This window comes from Coturnix japonica, chromosome 4, assembly GCF_054131305.1.
Source record: "Coturnix japonica strain WE chromosome 4, WE-NBRP24, whole genome shotgun sequence".
In the NCBI taxonomy this organism is placed as follows: Eukaryota; Metazoa; Chordata; class Aves; order Galliformes; family Phasianidae; genus Coturnix; species Coturnix japonica.
In genome coordinates, this window is record NC_140666.1 from 67,201,858 (window position 1) to 67,220,319 (window position 18,462).

An 18,462-nucleotide genomic window follows, 5' to 3' on the forward strand; every position below is an offset into this window, starting at 1 on the left:
TTCTCTTAAGATTCAAATAGCACTTTCTTATCTTTTTTTTTTTTTTAATTATTATTATTTTTGGAGTAATAAGAAGCACTTTACTGAAAAGACTATTTGAAAAGCAGTTTATTTCTTTAGTCAGTGAAACTGTTCAGGGGGGCATCGTGGAATGACGTGTAGAACTGTCAGACAGAGACATTTCTGGAAAATGTTTCTTTAAAATGGTGATCCTTTGAGGCTCAAAGCATAAGGTGAGAAGGGCTTCTGGGCCTGGTTGGCTTCGTGTTTCACACAGCGCGGGGAAAGGATGAACAATTATGGCTTCCTAGGGAGGAGAGCTTTTACGTTGCACAGTTGCCTATGAGGGAGACTCATGGGAGGCCCAGCCGCCTGCTCAGTTATTGTAAGCTTCCCTTAGGATAATGAGGTGTGTGACAGCGCACCCCGCGGGGTTAAAGACGTGGCCTTTTGCAGATGTTGAAGTTAGTTCCAAAACCACGCGTACGTTCAGAGAACTTAACCCGGGTATTGCCATGAGCGTCGTAGATGTCACGGCATCGGGAGGTGGCGGACCTCACATCCGTGAGTTTCTCTATTTGAAATCATTATTAAAATGAGATGTACGTACAGTCAGAGGACTGGAAAGAAAGGTTATTTTGATTAAAAGGAGAGAGAATAGTTTTAATAATTAACTTTTTATTTTTTTACTTATCCCTGGTGGAAAAAAAAAAAAAAAAGAGTTGAAGAGTTGAATGAATTTGGATTAAAAAAGAAGGATGTGTTTAAACCAATGACAGTAGGTGAGACAACTGTGAGCGAACGTCTGACTGAAACTGTTGTGGTTGTCCTGAGGCTGGATGGTTGCTTTTTCAGTATCATGATTTGTAACACTACATTCCTTGTCTGTTTTGTTTTTTAACCAGGTGATTTAAGCTCTGTTATACTTCATGCTGCGTCACCTGCATGAATTGTGCCAGCATGATACGCTCTGTTCAAAGAAACTGAATAAAATGGAGGGGGGGAGGGGGGGGAAAACCACAAAACAAAACACTGTGTCTGAACAAAATACTGTGTGGCCTATACGGAGACCCCAGCTAGGACTGAGAGATGCTGCATTAACAGACAATCAATGGGTAAATTATTTATGAAACACTTTCGGGAACGGTCTTAAAGGTGTTCCTGCTTTGAAAGCAGTCGTGCAAGTCGTGTTTTCTAAGAAGGAAGGTAAAAACTATTTATTGTAAAGCACATCGGATGGAAGGTTGGGTTTTTAAAGCAGTGTTTGATTTCACAGTGTCTCGGGTTCCAGTTTTGTTTTGTACTTTTCGAACCGGCATTAGCTTTGTACCCGTTCACCAACAGCCCCTAATGCCGCTCGTATTGACGTCAGGAAATGTAGATGCAGTTCCCTGGTGTTCGTGTGACCATTTACTAACTGTCAATTTTTGGTTGGTTTGTTTTGTTGTTTTTGTTTTGTTTTTTTAATTGAATAAATGTAACGTTTCAAATTTTGCTTTTTGTAGCTTCCGAGGTTGTACAATTCTGGGTTGGTTCTTCTTTCTGAGTTCCTTAATGTCACTTCGGTAAGAGTTTCACAGTGCAGTGCTCTCGTACCCTTCCTTCCCACAGATGTACGTAACAAAGGCACTCTCTACCCCCCAACAACTGACGTTGTGACAAGTTGCTCGATGTCAATTTTACCTTCTCTCCCTCCCCAGAGAAATGACTTGTGAGACCTTCAGTAAAAACGCATACTGTACTCCTTGCTTGTCTGCTCTCTGTATCTCTTTGTAAACTGCTGCCCGGACACCTTCAGCTTGTGTGGTTACACTGCCGCTCTTACAGGCTGCTCCAGTCCTCTCTCACTGCGCAAAGCGGGAATGCCAAGGGCAGTCATTGAGTAATATGCAGTTAACCAAATGTTTAAGGGAAGGTGAGAGAGAAGGGGATCCCGCAGTTGAGGCTGAATACCTGGAGGAAGTTTTAAATACTCTTTTCAGTCTGCCGTTCTTTTCCCTCTGCCTCACCATCACAGCAGATGCTCATATTAAAGCTACTTATCACTTGCCTTTGGGGATTAGAGCATCCTCGTGCAAGTTGTGTGCCATCTCCAGCCCCTCAGCAGCCCCACATGCCACAGGAAACTAAACGAGCTGCAGAAGCACCAGTTAAAAACTGCCTCCACCTCCACAGCGAGGCTGATAGTGCACAGCACTATTAGCACTCTTCTTTGGTCTGAACTTTGGAAGTATCAATATGTTTTTCCATAGACTTATCAAGGAGAGCTGTAACTATGAATAACTACTGCAGCACCTGAAGCAGTGCTGTTCAATGACACTTTGTTGTTGTGAAACTGAGAGACGACAGCTCTGCTAACAGGAGAATGTTGGGTACCTGGGAAGATTAGCAATCCAAAGGTTAGCTGCCTCAGCAATACAAATTCCAGAGCTCAGCAGTCAGAGGGCAGTGGGTAACAACCAGGAGTTCCAATCTTCAGCAGTCACCGTAGCACACCGACTCTTTCAAACACCTTTGGCTACTCTGTTTTCACTTAGGAAGTATAAATGAGCCTGAGGATGACACACAGTGGTAGCACATCACACAGGTGGGTGCAGACACTGCTGTGCACCTCAGTAGTAACATCAGCCCAAGGTTGTAGTGGCAACCTGCTGTGAGTGTTGGCTTCCAGGACACAGCACAGTGAGCTGTGAGAAAATGCCATGTCAGCATAGCCCAGCATCATGGGAGTAACTGGGTAAATTTGGATCCTCTTTGCTTAAGAGCCAAGTCTGCTTGTGTCATGGTTTTGTAATTTTGCTATCAGTATTCCACATCACAGCTTGATGCAAAGGAAAGCCATACAGCAGCAGGCGGCCTTTTAGAGCTCTGAATGCAGCCACTTATAACGAGTGGCATCTGCCTATTGCACCTCCAGGCAGCAGCTCACAGGACCCAGGTCTGTCTGCACTGCTCTGAGCACAGGCTGGTTTTTGAGCAGGACTTGTACTTTGGCTTATGTTCACGTTGCTGGTGCAGTGATTTGCAGAGTCTTATCTTCATTGCCTGAGCATCCACTCACCACATTTAACATCCTCCAGCCACAAATTGCATACATTTCATTTCTGGAAAGCAGGGCCTCAACTGGCTAATATAACAAGCAGCTCCTTCCCCCACAATGCCATTGTCTTCTGAGGAGCAGTTACACCCAGGACGTAAGCATGTGTAAGCCCAGGCAGACATGTCCCACCAGGCAGACGTGTCCCAGCAGCACAGCATCAAGCCCGCTCTGCCATCTCGCAGCCAAGGTTTATGAGCTTTTGTAATTCCTAGCACTGAAAATGGCTCCTCCTCCCCACCTGAGAGCTGCTGCAGGACTGAACAAGGCCAGCATTGCATTTCATCCTCATGAGCGAGCTGACTATGAGTCTGTATGGGAATTTTCAATTGCTCGCAATTGGTTTAATATCAGAACCATTTCCAGCAGTGCACAGGAAGTTCAGAAACTTTCTACCTTAGGATACAGCCAACTGGGTTGGCTTTTGATCAAGAATGTTCAGCAGGATGAAGGGCAGGCAGCCCGCAGCACTGTGATTACCCAGCATTACCCAGCACATGTGTAAGCACACGCTGTGCAGCAGCACCACACAAAACGCAGCTTCCCAGTGAGCAGGTAAAGTTTAGGCTCTTCCCTGCTTTGGGTTCCCTGTTCTTCCTTTTTTAACATGATCCAGGCAATGCATCCCCTGCGGGTACGACGATAAACACACTGCAGAGAGGGAGTTTACAGGGTGTGGGAAAGAAGAGGCTGCAGCAATTGGTTACAAAGCTTGGATCAAAACTGAACAGATCAGCGCATTACCCAGCAATTAACGACAGTCCTGCCAGCAGCACCCTGCCTTCAGGTCAGGACATGTACGCCTAGGCCTGGAGCTGTGATCTGTTTTCATACCACTCTGCATAACAGGAATCAAGTGGCTGCAATTTTCGGTGCCTGAGAACCTCAGCATTAAGGCAGTGAAATCCAAGAGGAGGCCTCCTACCCTCTGCTCTCAAGCTAAAATTTGAACAGTGGAATTTGTAGCACTTGATCGTACTTTAGCTTCAGGCTAAAGTAGCAGATAGACGCTATTAGAAACTACCTTCTGCTCTACAGAACCGCTTCCGAATAGCTCTTAACATCTTCTTTGTTAGCTTAGAATCTATTCGTTACCAAACAGCAGAGAGAACCACGTGCTTCAGTGAACTACCAACAAACAATACTGGAAATGACTCCAATTGAGACACTATGTTTTATTAATACTCCTCCAGATTACATTTCTATTCCTAACAAGAAAAATATGAGCGTATCTAAATCTAAAGATTCCATTATTGTTCAGTTCTGGGAATGACACGCCGTTAAGTTGGACCACTTTATTACTTTCCACGCACTTTATAACGTTTAGAAAGAAGGAAAAGAAAAAAATAGGAGAAAAAAAAAGTCCAATGCTACAAGCTCCAGATTGCACATCGAACACGGCAGGCTGGTAATCAGCACACAATTTCCTGATAAAAATCCCTGATTAAGAAGAAGTTTACCTTCTAAATGAAATTTATAGTGTTTTCTGTTGGTGGCTCAGCCATTAAATGCTATAGGAACCGTCCACTCCATTCACCCCTGCTTTTTGTAGCTTACATTAGGCAGCCTCAGGCACGTCCTGGAACCAAAGTCTTTGGAGGTCAACCAAAGGAGTCAACCTTTATGTCTTTAACACTTTGTTCAGCAATATGAAACAAAACACTCCAGTCTGCTTCCGAGGAGGCATAAGAGGAAGCTCTAGAAGCAACAGGAAGGGGAGCCATGTGTAACAGGGGATTAAAAAAAAAGAAGAGAAAGCTCCAACATTTATGGATGTAGATTCTCAAAACTCAGCTGAGCCAGGTTCAGCAAACAAGAAAACCACACAAATCCTACCAAGGGAGCAGGCACCACGGAACATACAAACCAGACAGCAAACAGGTCTCCACCGCAGAAGCCGTCCATAAACGTGTCAATCCCACCAATCACTTGCTATAAAAAATTCAGTGTCTCATCTTGGGTGCTTTTTTAACTCTAATTCTGTACATTTATATACAAAACCAGACAAGGAGTAGCTGCGAGATGCTTCCAGTCCTCGTCCTTTCGCAGTGATGAAAAATATTTAAAAACCAGAGTCTGGACTTATAAATAGTGCGGAAAATGCAAAAGCTAAGAAGACGATGCCTCCTATGATTGTCACTGGAAAGGAAAAACAAACCAAACATGAATTAGACATTGAGAAAGTTAAGTGAATTCATCTTTATAATGTGTCGTGGAAGATATTTACTTGTTTGTTAAGAAGTCTGATTACTAAACAATCTTTTTAAAATTCAATGCTGCAAACAGTGAAGCAGTAGATGCTATTTCTGTTTTGCCCATACACCACCTCACTGTTTAATCTTATCTAAAATACATATCCTGGACCTTAGAAAGGACCATGCGTATTACTTCAGCTAGTGTGAAAGTAACTGTACTGAATGAGCTGGTATTGAAACCATTAACTGCTTGCAATGGCCAGAAGCTGCTAGAAGCTGGGGCAGTATCGCTGCATTTGGCTCATTCTTCTCTAAACAAGCTTAACAGGCCAGATGGATCTTTGATCTAACCTCAGGTTATTCCTACTGCCAGACATCCATGCTGGGCTTATTGATAGCACATTAAATTATTGCTAAATTAGCACTCATCGTCTAAGGTCTTAGCAAACAAGACAGAATACACCTCACCTTTTCATGTGAAATTTATCCCTTCACCTCCCATTCTGAAACTGCAGAAAACACCCAGACCCAAACACTGAACTGATTTTACAGAAGTCTCATCAAACATTCTTCCTGAACATGCAGCCACTGTCACCACAGATGTTACCAGTATTAATACATTTCTCAGCTGGAATGAGTTTTCACTTACCAGTCCTAACAGAAATTTTTTGTGCTATCATTCTGCCTCCAATAACTGCTAAACCAGTGCATAGACAATGTCCCACCGTTCCTCCTACTGCCACACCGTAAGGATCCTGAGGAGAAAACACAGAAGGGAAAGGAAACATCAGTGCAATGGAAAACCTGCTAGTTCTGCAACAACCTCCTACCATGATGGAACCACAGCTTGGCTCCTTGGTGACACAGCATCAAGCATGTGGAACACTACCCAGGTGTTTATTCTATTCCAGTATCTATCACTGCCTTAAAGAACAGTAACAGAGCCTTCAGCCAGTAAGACAGCCTTCATGTAACCCTGAGTAATACAGGGGTATTTGGGATGTTTCAATTAAGAAGCATTTTCAAGTGTTAATGTAGATGCAGAGATCACTCTGCTGTGCTTAAACAATTAAGTAATATTTAATGGGAGGGTGGCAGCTGTTGATACACACCAGCAGGAAGAACATCAACTTAACTATAAAGGAAGGAAAAAACACACAAGTAAAGCTAAGAACCACAACTGAAAGCTTTTGGTAGCAAAAACACTCCAACTACTTTATCCAGCTCAAGTTTGTAACAAGACAACATGTTTGTGCTTTATACTCTGGTGGCCCAATAGAAAAATTAACCAAAGAGGGGAGTATTGTAAAATCCAATTGCATAAGTCCAGAGGATAATAAACTGCTTTCAAAATGTATCGTCAACAACAGCTTTCACACAACACTGTGTAATGGGCATCACCTCACTACAGTAACAAATCCACTACAAAAAGAAGTTTCCAAGATCTGCTTAGAAATTACAGCATATATATTAAGCACCTCATAAAGCAGAACAGTTCAGCATTAGCAACAGACAAAAAAAAGTCTTCTAATGACAGATGAAGGAGGCAAGGTAAGAGCCTGATTTTCCACTGCATTAAGATGAATTAGGGAAGGTAGAGTTCAGTCCTGCAAAGCTCTCCTTCAGGAAACAAAGCAAGACTTCCAGCTCAGGGGAGAAAAAGGCACTGCCTCACTTCACGAGGAATGCATGAAACCTCTAACATGCAAACAGAAACTGTCCAGGAAATGAGCTGATGTAAGGAAAACACAGCACTGACTGATCAAGACAACCAGAAGCACAGGCTACCGAGCGAAGCTAAGAGTAGTGGACAAAGAACAGACAGCGAGCTACTCAGGAGCCCAGGAGGGAGGCAGAGCTGTGCCAGCAGAACACATTTGCCTCCACAGTTGGGAACAGAATCCAATATTGCTGAACTCCTCATTTCCAGCAGCCCACTGACAAAGGGTGGATCCTGCCCTATACTCCATTGGCAACTGCTGTCCCTTGGAGAAAATAATTTATTACTTCTTCCACAAGTTCAGTATCTTCAGTAGAAATGCCCAGATACAGACAGGAAAATCAGCCTAACGTGATGCGATAGAATTTCAGTTCCCTTTCTAAATCTTTAGGCAGATGAGTGTTTCTTACACACTGAAAACTACTACAGTATAAATTCAAGTTCTTAAGGATTGTTGTCAGTATTAGGTTAAGACAGACTTAAATCCTTAGTTACAATAATATGCAGAGCCTCTGTGCATTTATTTTCATGTCTCTGCGCAGCTGTGACATTAAGTAAAGCACTATAGAGCAGCAGGTGTGAATGAGACACCTTACATGAGGATATTCATCTCTTTTACATACCTGCAGACAACCCAAGGTGAGCAAAAGAAGAAAGGGCATTCTGCATCACTCACCTCTCTGGCTGCCAAGACGATGGTTGTTAACTGGGAACGATCTCCCCACTCTGCTAGAAACGTTAGAGTAAACGCTTGTACAAAGATGGGAGAAATAAAATGGAGCCATTTCTTCTGAGGTATAGTGGCAGTTGATCCCGTTTCCACATCCCCTGGCCCATTTAACAATTTAGTCCTCTGAAGCTGTAGAAGACAAAGGGAATTAAAATATATATATATAAGATCAGAAATGTCAACTAAACAATCCAAATGAAATATTTAAACTGCAAAGCTGTTAATTTAATACCTGGAATGCCATTAGCCACTGGCTGTGCATTACTAACGTGTTACTTATATTAAATGGTATTTTTTAAAGCTTACTATAAATATATGATGTTTAATATAACATTTAAATATCACCTTTGATCCCCAATTGCTGACAGTCTTAAATCTTGTAATCACATAGCAGTTACAACAAGAACGATATCCAGTTTCCATACAACAGATTGCTTCCCACCTATCCTAAAGCAGGAATCTCATTTCAAAAGTGGTGGCTCTCAAATCAGGAGTGGATAGAATTGACCCAAAGAACCAAGATAAGTGGTTCCTTATAAGTGGACCATTAAAAAAATATAAGAAATCCTACAGGGAAAAACCCTTTTCTCCAGAGAAGTGGGATATGCCACAGATCTGGAATTGCCTGCTGAAACAGCATCCATATGGCCGCTTCCATCCAGCTGACCACGTTTGTTGTGTTAGACTTAGTAATTGCAGCCATAACACGAAACATGGTGCTGCTCTGCAACTTCAAAGCCATAGCTGCTTCATGAGCCATAATTCACAGAGAGAGTTCATGACTTACTTCCTCATCTTTTTTCTTAATTTCTGCCTGAACTTCCTCCAGCTCTTCCTGGCCCTCATCTGGACTCATTTTCAAGCCTTCTCGAAGCATTCTGATGCCAAAAATGGCAAACAGTGCAGTTGACACATAGTACGTATACACACGAGGAATAACTGTTGTGGCATAGCCAAACAAAACTGAAAAGAAAACAAATGTATCATTTCAAAATTAAGAATAATTATTTCTCCCATATCAGTCCAAGCAAATCTATTTTTCCACTCAAGGTCTACACAAACCCTGCTTTTCCCCCAAGCACACCGAGAGATTTCACCCATAATCACTTTGGATTGGTTATGGAGCACATCAATTAATTCTGCTTATTTACATGGCTGTATGTTGGATGCCATCTTCTTCCAACCACGTTTTCACTTATTTCAAACCCATCTTCTTCATTAAAGGCAAAACGAGACACTATTCTTCTCTCTCTCACCAGCTTCAATCCTTGTCAAATCATCAATCCCACTCAAAGACTAAAGAACTATTTCCACACTGCATCTACCTTTATGGGTATCGAAGGTGATTGAACTAAGCCAAAGCTACCTCCCAAATGGAAGAAATATGTACCCAAGACTGATTACTCCACAAGGATCACAGTTATGGACATAAAGGCCCTGTGTAAATACATGGAAATGATAACCTCACACCTAATGTTCTCAGCTGTTTGGACCACACCATCATACTGCGTGTGCAATGAGCCAAGTGGAAACATGTTAACGTGTGCATACATCCTTCCTTGCTGGCATCCACACTGTCACTACCAAAGTAACATCATCAGATCAAAATCAAATTAGGCTGCAGTACACATGAAATAATCAGGATGATAACTGCAGCTCGTTGTATCACAAGGGCAAAAACGTTTCCAAGCACAGCTTGAAAATAAACATCAAAAAAATCAACCCAAAGCTACAGCTCCCCAGGTGCCATTTGACACCTTGATCCCCCTCCAGCTCTTTGCTCTGTACTGTGTACCACAAAGGTTCATGACTGAACCCTTTACAGCCAGCTACTTGTACAAAGACACAAGTCAGTCAAGGGAAACATGACATCCTATTAAGCATCTTTCCCCCGGGGAAGGAAAAGGCCTGAGCCCTACCTTCTCTTTAGGTATGCTAATTTAACAGGAGCTAATAATAAAAAAAGGAATGAAGAAACCTGAAAGATAAGGGATTGCTTGGGCTCTCCAACTTCTATTCCTTTTCCTTAAAAGCATTCAGATGCCTACGGAGTGTGAAAACCTAATTGGAGCTGAGTCGAATGCCACAGCCCCCCATAAAACCTTCAGAATCTCCACAAAACAGAAGACTGCACACACCTGCTGACCTACTACCTTCAATTTGATTTCAGTTAAGGCTTACTAATAAATACAGACTTATCCAGCACATTCAAATACACAAAACAAAATGAGGGCTAACCTGATAAGCACGTCATCAGTCCTAAGGCAAGCATAGCACCAGCCAGTACAGTCAAACGGTTGTACCGCATTGCCATGATGGCTGCAATGAAGAAGGTCTTATCTCCAAGTTCTGATACAATGATGACCGATATAGCAGCCACGAATGCATGAATAAAGCCCAAATTAGTCTTGTCAGTTGACTCTTCATTGACAAGATGAACTGGAGCAACTGGCGAGGATCCCTTCTGTAAGCGGAGGAGGAGACAAAAATGAAACAAACACCGGTTAATTAGGCTTGAACATGTAATTCACATTCAAGTTCTATGTAACTTTTCGTATACTTCATTTTGTACACAGTGTTGAACACCAGCTCGAAGGCTCCCCAGTGCTCAAACCAGCTCAGCACATTCCAGAATCCCCTCAATAATCAGTGTTTACTCTCACGAAGATTAAGATACCTATAATCAAAAGCAGACCCGAAACAACAAAGCTGCTGTTCACGTGCTTGACCAGAGATGGCCAAGGAAGTTAACACCTCCACCAACAGAGACAGATAGCAGCATGTTTCGTCAGGAGACTCGCCTCAGTAGTGCTGGGAAGGCTGAGGTTTGATGTCTGAAACTCACGCTCCCTATCTGGCATCAAGCAGCACAATGACAACTTCTTATTCTCTCTGTGATCACTCAATGGAGCCCCACGAATAACACTTAAGAAGTCTGAATACAAAGTAACTAATCTTAAATGTTGATAAAAGCAGGAGAGTCCTGAGTTGCAACGAGATAGGCTTTATTCTGCTTACACACACAGGACTGCTTCCCCCCCATCAGCATGGAAAGCAATGGGGGCTTAGTACAAAAATATTTATCTGTTGAATAACATGAGCTCATTTGGCCACGCTCAGCTGTCCAGCACAGCACCAGGTACCACCTCCCTGCTGTAGCTGACTGAAAGCAAACAAACAAGCTGCTAAAACAAACTCTTTTCTTACAATGAGTGAGTTTGTCAATTGCTGCTTCTCAGATGATGACTCAAAACCACTTTTTTTTATCACAGACCCCCCTAAATCACAGCCTTTCTATCTTTAGCTTGCCAAAATGCTGCCTTTTGTTTGGCATGCAGAACTGAAACAGAAAACGTTGAATAATCACAGAACCACAGAATGACCCGGGTTGGAAGGGACCTCAAGGATCATGTAGTTCCAACCCCCCTGCCTGGCAGGGCCACCAAACATACACATTTACTAGATCAGGTTGCCCAGGGCCCCGTCCAACCTGGTCTTGAACACCTCCAAGGACGGGGCATCCACAACCTCCCTGGGCAGCCTGTTCCAGGGCCTCTGTGCTCCACCTTTATCAATATTACGCCTATTGACATAACAAAAACACCGGGGCGCTCGTTACAGCGCTCTCTGCTACAACGTTACTTTTGCACTTCCCTTTCTGCCCTCACACTCCCCGTTCCCGGATAATCCTCCGCTCACTCCACGCGGTTCACCTTGACGTATTGAGCGCGGAGCCGCGTTCCCGTCTCCCTCCCTCCCGCCCAGCCCCGGGGCTCTCACTCCCTCGTTGGCTCCGTTCCCCGCTCTGCCCCGGGGCCTCGATGCCACGGCAGAAGCGCTCCCTCCCTCCCTCCGTCCCTCCCTCAGTCCGGTGCAGCTCGGTCCCGCCTCACCTCGGCCCTCGGCTCTGCTCCCTGCCCCGCTCCCTGCGGCGCTGCCGCCGGCACCTTGTTCCTGCCGGGCTCTTCCTCCGGCGCGGCGCGCAGCCCGCCCGGCGCCGCCAGCAGCACGAGCAGCGCCAGCAAGGCCGCCCCGGGCAGCGGGGAGAGCGGCGGGGAGCCCATGGCGGCCCGCGCGGCGCTGAGGCCTCTCACGAGCGGCGCGTCATCGCTCCTCGCCGGGAGCTGCCGCCTCGCGCCGCCCGGCCCAACCGCTTCCTGCCACGGCCCGGGAGCGAGGGGCGGTGCCGCTGCTCGCACACCCGGCCCAACCGCACTGACGGCAGCGACACGACCCGCCCACGGCGCTGGGGAGGGCGGGGAATGGAGCGGGGCGCTGAGCGGGCTCCGAAAGAACGGGATGAGGTTCGGTGACGGGAAGGGCCGGCTCTGCGTTCCCCAGTCAGGGTTATGGGGTCCAAGGAGAGCAGACACTGAGGTTTTGGGGGTGTATTTACCGCGATTTAGAGCAATGAGACGAAATGGAAACAGAAGGTATCAAACATCTTTTAATTAAGGATATTCCCGAAGTACAGAAAAAACTCGTCATATACAAAATATTATGAACTATACACAAAGAAATGTGAAGGAGCTGGAACGCCAGCGGCCACCTGCTCTGTCACACAGATCTCGGCCCCTCGAGAACCATGAGGAGCATCACCCCGTCCAGGTGATAAGTGCCAGACCCACCTACAGCCCCGTGCTGAGCAGCAGCACCTCCGAGCTGCAGGCGGTTCCTTGCATCTGCCCACACAGCCCCCTTAAGGCGCAGGGCAGGCTGCTGTCACCCCACAAAACACAAAGGACGTCAAGGACCTGAACTTAGGATGCAATCTGCAAATTCTCTAGACTAGAGAACCTTCCACGGTTTTCCCAGATGAAGGATAAACAGGGAGTGTTTTGTGCTGTTTATTGCTGCTGCTGAGTGAGTCACCCCTCCAGCACAGCTTCCTCCACCGCTCCTTGTGCTCACAGTTACAAGGCGCTGCCTGGTTTTCATTACCACCAGGGAAGCACACAAAGCCAATACATCATTTGCCTCCCTCTGAAGAGTTGCAAAGAAAAGAGAACGCATATAAATATGCTTTAAGTATTGTGCAAGACATGAAATACAACAGCTCAAATGAATCCCTGCACTATCGTTTCTCCTCGGTTCTCATGTATATGTATTGTGGCTTGCTGCACAACAGTCAATGCTTCTTGCATTAAATAGGACTATAAAACAGAAGACCCAGTTAGAATCTCATCAGTTCTAATGAAGGTCTTCATTAAACTTCTTCGCTTGTACGATACACACAGACCTTAAGTTTCCCTACATAAATAAGTGACACTGATGAGATGAAAATTATGAGTTTTTAACCTCTGTAGCATAGAGAAAGTGTGCAATTTTGCCTTGGCTTTAGTAAAACATTTCCCAGTTTGCACCAAATACACTTTAGAAGGCATATATTAGAAAACAAATGGTATGAATGCTTTCCGATGCTTTGGGTAGGAGGTAAATCTTTCCTGATAGAACTCATGACACAAAACAGCAGCCAGTGTCTGGTTAAAAAAGACATACATCACTACAAACCACCAGGTCACATTGTGAAATCCAAACGTGATGGCCATGGATATATAGATGAGGAGTTCTGCAAAATAATGAGGGCAAGAAACTCTTTCAAACCAGTCTCCAAAAGGAATATTGTGGGTCAGGCTTAAAACCTCTCCTGCAAGCAAACAGAAAGAAATGAATTGAGAACAAGGCATTAAATGAACTTTTCTACTCACCGTTACAGAACAACACACTCATTAAAAGGATCATCATCATTCTCTCCATCTGATCTGGCAGCTTTTCATGTCTTAATGAAGTAAGGCATCACCCTCTGGCTGTTTATGTAAATACATAGAAGGAAATGTATTTTTAGCCCTTATGGAGAAAGAAGTGAGGTCGCAGAGGAGCGGCACAAGTCCTACGCATTATATTTTGTCTGTTCTTGGGATGACAGAAGCCAGACCCTTCAGTGTAACGTATGGAGAAACACACATACATACGTGACATCCAGCTGTCTGATCTCTTCATTTAACCTGCTGAAAATCTTAAGAGTGCCACACTACGACATGAAACAATACCGGCATTTTAAGGTGGTAGAAGCTATAAGAAGCCTATAAGAAGCAAGCAGCAAATATTACTCTATCTACTCTGCCCTGGTGAGGCCTCATCTGGAATACTGCGTCCAGTTCTGGGCTCCCCAGTTCAAAAAGGACAGGGATCTCTTGGAAAGAATCCAGCGGAGGGCCACAAAGATGGTGAAGGGCCTGGAGCATCTCCCCTATAAGGAGAGATTAAGTGAACTGGGTCTGTTTAGCCTTGAGAAAAGAAGGCTGAGAGGGGACTTGATCCAGGTTTATAAATACCTGAGGTGTGGGAGCCATAGTGGTGAAGCTGGTCTCTTTTCAGTAGTGCGTGGGGATAGGACTAGGGGTAATGGGATGAAAGTACAGCATAGGAAGTTCCGCACAAATGTGCACAAGAACTTCTTTACAGTGAGCATGACGGAGCACTGGAACAGGCTGCCCAGGGAGGTGGTGGAGTCTCCTTCTCTGGAGATATTCAAGACCTGCCTGGACACCTACCTGTGCAACGTGGTATAGGGAGCCTGCTTTGGCAGGGGGGTTGGACTCGATGATCTCTAGAGGTCCCTTCCAACCCCTACAATTCTGTGATTCTGTGATTTACATAAGTAACTTGTTCACAGCAATGAAACGCCTTACCTGATTTACTTTTCCTAAGGTTAGCTAGAATCACAAGACATCTGTGCTGGTGAAGAGAGGCCCAAATGTACATCACAATGCCCACGATGTGATACCAGGAGATCTGCACAGAAAGTCCTTTTCCTGAATAAAATAAGTTTCGTTAAAATATGGTTCATCTTTTTCTGAGCATTATCCCAGAACAGTACATACACATTTTTGTCTTATAAAATCCTAGCAGCAAGATGCTAATTTGTTTCTTCATCCAGTATCTTTAGGTACACTACTGCATATGACTGACATATAATTCACAGCCTCAGATCTCAGTACTGAACTCTGTTTATAATTCTTACTATCCCAATGAAGGACACTGCCATGTCTAGAGTCAATGCATAAGTACAGTTTGTCCTGTTCACAGTGAGTGGTGCATAAACGCTATAAACCACTTACCCCAGCAAAAACTCTGTACTGAGGATGGTTTTTTATATACAAGTGAATATATCATCTCTGAGTATCCACCAGATAAGTAGAAATCAGGCCCAGATTAAAAAGGCTTTATCTACTTTATGGCCTCGAGTTGCGCCAGGGCAAGTTTAGTTTAAATATGAGGAAGAACTTCTTTACAGAAAGGGTAGTTAGGTACTGGAATAGGCTCCCCAGGGAGGTGGTTGAATCGCCATTCCCTGGATGTGTTTAAGACCCGTTTGGATGTGGTGCTCAGGGATATGATTTAGTGTAGGGTTGTTAGAGTTAGGGTACTGGTTAGGCTGCGGTTGGACTTGATGATCTTCAAGGTCTTTTCCAACCTGGGTAATTCTATGATTCTACTCATACACAGTCTGAAGGGTGTTTTTAAAGTAATTTGATTAAACTAGACCTGATGTGGTTCTAAGTGGTTAAAAGCTTTGCCAAAGTCACATACTTGGTAATGACCACTTTGCATAAATCAGTCACGGGAGAAATGCTACAGTCAGCTCAAGGGTTGCAGAGAAGCAAGCAATAGTTCAGTGGAATGTGCTGGCAGAAACAGGTCATACAATTCACATTTCTGCTTTATTAACATCACAGTACCAAAAGAAAGAAGAGGCTGACTGATATGAGGCAGAGTTATTATTACTTCACATCGATTAACACACTTCGCACACAAGTCCTCCACCAAATCAAGTGAGCCAGCTCCCCCACTGAAAGAAATGGGAGAAAAAAATGTGTCTTTGGTAACAATGAAGCAGGTACTCACCATTCCTAACATCAGCAGGCACTTGACAAAGCACAGTTGAGCCAATAGCAACATAATAACCAAGTCCAAAGCAATACTGCGCAATGTGGATGACCCCATCAGAAAACACGCTGGTATTGAGGCATTCTGCAAGTCGTCGAAAGCTATGCAGCCATAGGAGCAGGAGAACCAAGAGTGCAGAGAAGTGTTCACTGTCTGCTTACAAATAAAAAATAGCAACTTAATAGGACCGACTCAACCCTACTTCAAAAGAGCTCATTTTCCTCTCCCCAAAGCAAAATCCTTACCCTCTTATTAAACTAACCTAAGAATGGGAAAAGTATTTGTACATTTGATGCACTGCTGACTGCAGAGACTGAGCAAAACTACATCTACAAGGTGCTAATAGTCGTCCCTGCTAAAAATACTGCTGAAAGCTACTAAATGCATAACATAGAATGACTTCCACCTTGAATAATGCCAAAGGGAACCAGTATTGCAGGAAAGTCACTTGGAACCTTGCCTAAGAGCAGCTTATGAGGTAGCAGATGAAGAATACATATTAAGCAAAGGATGGTAACAGTTTTGTAATATTTACGTGGCTTCTTCATAGTAGCTGGAATACCCACCCGTATTCTGGTTCTGCAAATCTCTGCCAAAAGCACTATGGAAGATCTGAATCCATGCAGGGAGCGATGCTCCAAGGAACTCAGCTTGAAAAAGCCTGATCAGCAGAAAGCCATTCCAGAGTATAGAAACGACATAAAAATGAGTAAACCACCTGTGGGAACAAAAAGCATCTTCATTAATGTTCTCCTAATTCTTTAGATGGAAATGTAGGTGCAGGACAGGCTTGTCTCATGGTGAGTACATGCCTTTTTGGCTCACCTATCAACAAGACTATGTTTCTTTAGAACACCGAAACCTCTTCTTTTGGAGAACAGCAAAAATTAAAGCTTACTCCATTTTCTGCTTAAAAGTTAAATCAAACTTGTATATAGACAAAACCATATCTTCAATATAAGGTTCACGAGCTTCAAGCTCTTTTTCTCTCAAACTATTACTTGGTAGACTTCTGTCTCATCAGTTGCTGGAGAACTTTCCCCACATGCAGTGGTTTTTATCACAGCAAATAAACAAGCCATGCCAGGTTAGCTGAGAAATGCCCTGTGAGATTTCAATAATCTCAATTATGCACACGACCTACAGAGCAATCCAGCACCACAGTAAGCACAAATGTCCTTCAAGGAAAGAGGAATGCTCTGTGTTTGCCAAACCAACCTGAAATTAATCATAACATTTGACAAGATGGAAGGGCAGAGTTAAAAACCAGTATGGGCTAGTGATAATACAATGCCTGTTCAGAAACAAGGAGCAGATGAATGGGGACAGAACACGTCTCAATGGCTATAGCTTCAGGATCTTCTCAGCTAGCAGGATTACAGGTTCAACACTGCAGTAACAGAATTGTTTCATACATTTTGAAAGCTTTGGGTTATATAGCACCCTAATCCTGTCCTGACAGGCTTGTAAGATCATGTCACTCCTACATTCAAGTCAAAGGCCAGTTCTAGCCAAAAACCTCAGCTGAGATCCTGGCAACATATAAAAAGCTGTAGAGTTTTAATTCTCTATTTTCCCTCTTTTATTCTACTGAACGTAACCCATTAAGAAGAGGTCTTTAAAGCAATTTGGTTGTTACAGTTGTGATTGGGTAACACAACAGGCCTTTCGCCTCATTAGAGACCGTTCATACAGTACCCAGATATTTGTATTAACATGCTATTATCAGCACCCTGTTGTGTGTTTTATAAAGAAACTCAGAAGGAAGATGACAATGACAGAATCAATGATCTGTACGGATCCCTTCAAACTCAGTGTATTCTGTGGTTTTATGGCTGAGAACTGATTTAAGAAAGCAACCCCACAGTCACACTCTGGAGTTCATCCTTCCAGGTCCCAGATCCAGTCTTGCTGCAAGGTCTGTTGCACAGATACTGTATGGGGCTGGGATTCAATAGTAAAGAACTTCAGAGCCTCACAATCAGCATCTCGTGGGAGCCATGTACTGAGCCATATTGTAGCTCCAGAGTGGGCAGCTTCTCTGCGGGGCTGAAAAGCACGTGAATAAGCTAATAATATACTGAGTTTTAATATTCCAGAACAATGCAACCCCCCTGCTGTCCGAACATATCTGCGGGCACCAAAACAACCCCTGAGAGGGCCTTAAACACCCTCATCTCGCAGTCACGGCAGCCGCTCGCCCCCCCCTCCCCGGCCCACCTCTTGGGCACCTGCAAGCGGCGCAGCCATGCAGCCTGCTGCCCGCCTCTCTTGGTCTTCCCGTAGCGGATGAGGTCCTGGAAGAAGATGGAGGCGATGTGGGTTCCTCCGCCGGGCAGCCACGCCTGGGCCCGGTGTAGCAGCAACAGCACCATGAAGGCGGCAGCCAGCAGGGCCCAGGCAGCGCCCAGCACCGCCGGCATGGCCACAGCGCGGGGCCTGCGGAGCACCGCCCCCCAGGCCCGCCCCGCTCCGCCCCAGGCCCGGCCCGCTCCGCCCACCAGAACGGCACGTGTTGTGGTCTAGAGTAAAACTACACCTTAAGTCAGGAAAAAAACAAGATTTCAAAGTCTTCATAGAATCGCAGAAAAGATCTCTCAGGTTGAGTTCAGCCGTCAGCCCATCTCCTCATGTCCACTAACCATGTATCTCAGTGACACATCTATAAACTCCTTGAACATTTGGCCTCTTCTCTCATGTAACTGATGATAGAACTAGAGGGAATGGTTTTAAGCTGCCCCAGGGGAGATTCAGGCTGAACATTAGGAAG

At 44.5% G+C, this 18,462-nt stretch overlaps 2 protein-coding genes across 2 annotated transcripts; both read right to left on the reverse strand.

The window, feature by feature from the left end:
- Positions 1-4,252: 4,252 nt before the first annotated feature.
- TMEM165 (transmembrane protein 165) lies at positions 4,253-11,884 on the reverse strand. The gene is made up of 6 exons (XM_085545420.1): positions 11,636-11,884; positions 9,981-10,206; positions 8,530-8,705; positions 7,689-7,871; positions 5,942-6,047; positions 4,253-5,236 (listed from the first exon to the last, which is right to left on the reverse strand). Exons 1-6 carry the CDS (start codon positions 11,804-11,806, stop codon positions 5,160-5,162), a joined length of 939 nt encoding a protein of 312 aa, XP_085401546.1. The 5' UTR covers positions 11,807-11,884; the 3' UTR covers positions 4,253-5,159.
- A 287-nt stretch (positions 11,885-12,171) lies between these two features.
- Positions 12,172-18,125, reverse strand: SRD5A3 (steroid 5 alpha-reductase 3). Its single transcript, XM_085545421.1, has 5 exons — positions 17,913-18,125; positions 16,259-16,410; positions 15,651-15,845; positions 14,435-14,557; positions 12,172-13,389 (listed from the first exon to the last, which is right to left on the reverse strand). The coding sequence occupies exons 1-5, from the start codon at positions 18,113-18,115 to the stop codon at positions 13,130-13,132; spliced, it is 933 nt and encodes a 310-aa protein (XP_085401547.1). The 5' UTR covers positions 18,116-18,125; the 3' UTR covers positions 12,172-13,129.
- Positions 18,126-18,462: the final 337 nt, after the last annotated feature.